Raw genomic sequence first — 1,406 nt, 5'->3', positions numbered from 1 at the left:
TACCCCTATTGTGTTTTCAATAGATTTGTTCAAGATCAGGGCAACAATGAAGTGTAAACGGTTGCCATCGTTCCCACAACAGTCGAGTCTACGTAACCGGAACGACCCAGATTTACAGCAACACTCGCCACTCTATCAGTATTTAATTATAAGGAGGCTGAATTTAAAAATCTCCCAAATAATTTGACAGACTTTGGTGAACGTGGTAGGGTTAATAAGTTAATAAATCTTATCGACTTTCCATTATAGCTATCGATCATTNCTGGTTTATAATTTAGACACAATTTAGGATTTCACGTCATTTCCACCGTACTGACTTTGCTAGGGGAGTCGTAAAGCCATTAAACTATTCACCAACATCCTCAACAAAACCTGATATGGACAAAGAGATTGGCGCTAGCCAAAGTGAGCTCATGGAAGATCCTCAAGGGAGTGGTTTTAAGGTGCTTGACCAAACTGTGTTATCGGCGCTTCTCAAAGAAGGTAATATTTCTTTATATATATTTACCCAGAAAACCGTCTAACCAACGCATGATTCAGATATTAACACAGATTTGCAAAATGCGCCAAGAGAGGACACAGGTGCCCTGAAAGCGTGTGTAACACCGGAAGTGGCGAATGTTACTAAGGAAGTACTATATGAGGAGACTACTGATTGCGAAATGGCAAAAACCGATTCGAGCACACTGGTGGAGTGTGTAGCACCGATAGTGGCGAAGGTTGCTAAGGAAGTACTAGGAGAGGGGACTAATAACTGCGAAACGCCAAAAACGGACACGGGCGCACTGATAGAATGTGTAGACCCGGTGGTTGCGAATGATACTGGGGAAGTACTAGGTGAGGAGATTTATGATCGCGAAATGGCAAAAACGGACAAGAGCGCACCGGAAGTGGTAAAGATTAGTAAGGAAGTACTAGCAGAAGAGAATAATGATTGCGAAATTTTAAAAACGGAAACTAGCCCCCTGGTAGAGTGTATAGCACCGGAAGTGGCGAAGGTTACTAAGGAAGTACTAGGTGAGGACACTAATGACTGCGATGTGCTAAAAATGGACACAAGCGCACTGATTGATTATGTAGCACCGGTAGGGGAGAAGGTTACTGAGGAAGTTTTATGTGGGGTATCTAATGAGTGCGAAATGAAAGCAGCGTCAATTATGTACGTGCCCAACTCAATAGAAGAAATCCAGAAAACCAACAATGCTGAAAATCATGCAAAAATTTCCAATAAAGAAGCGGTAGTAATTGAATCCGTTATTCAAATCGTTCCGGCCAGCGATGATTTAGACCACAAAAGATCAGCATTAGAAGTGGAAGCGATGGCTAAGCCCAGTTCCGATGCTATAGTAATAGTTGCTGGAACCGATGCTGGGATGGCGCCGGACACAGATGTTATCGAAGTTATG

General features: G+C 42.7%; 1 protein-coding gene across 1 annotated transcript; it reads left to right on the top strand.

Annotated features, from left to right (window-relative positions):
* Positions 1-268: 268 nt before the first annotated feature.
* Positions 269-1,395, top strand: LOC108356532 (uncharacterized). Its single transcript, XM_017607639.1, has 3 exons — positions 269-483; positions 541-820; positions 970-1,395. Exons 1-3 carry the CDS (start codon positions 378-380, stop codon positions 1,004-1,006), a joined length of 423 nt encoding a protein of 140 aa, XP_017463128.1. The 5' UTR covers positions 269-377; the 3' UTR covers positions 1,007-1,395.
* Positions 1,396-1,406: the final 11 nt, after the last annotated feature.

The sequence above is a fragment of the Rhagoletis zephyria genome, unplaced genomic scaffold (genome assembly GCF_001687245.7).
Source record: "Rhagoletis zephyria isolate East Lansing unplaced genomic scaffold, Rhagoletis_zephyria_1.1 Rzeph_scaffold_60557, whole genome shotgun sequence".
Taxonomy (NCBI): domain Eukaryota; kingdom Metazoa; phylum Arthropoda; class Insecta; order Diptera; family Tephritidae; genus Rhagoletis; species Rhagoletis zephyria.
This window is presented reverse-complemented; position numbering and strand designations above follow the sequence as displayed.

Coding starts and splice junctions, on each gene's coding strand:
- LOC108356532 (XM_017607639.1), top strand. CDS start 378: ATGGACAAAGAGATTGGCGCTAGCCAAAGTGAGCTCATGGAAGATCCT. Junction 484..540: donor ATCGGCGCTTCTCAAAGAAG/GTAATATTTCTT, acceptor CGCATGATTCAG/ATATTAACACAGATTTGCAA. Junction 821..969: donor GACCCGGTGGTTGCGAATGA/TACTGGGGAAGT, acceptor CTAGCCCCCTGG/TAGAGTGTATAGCACCGGAA.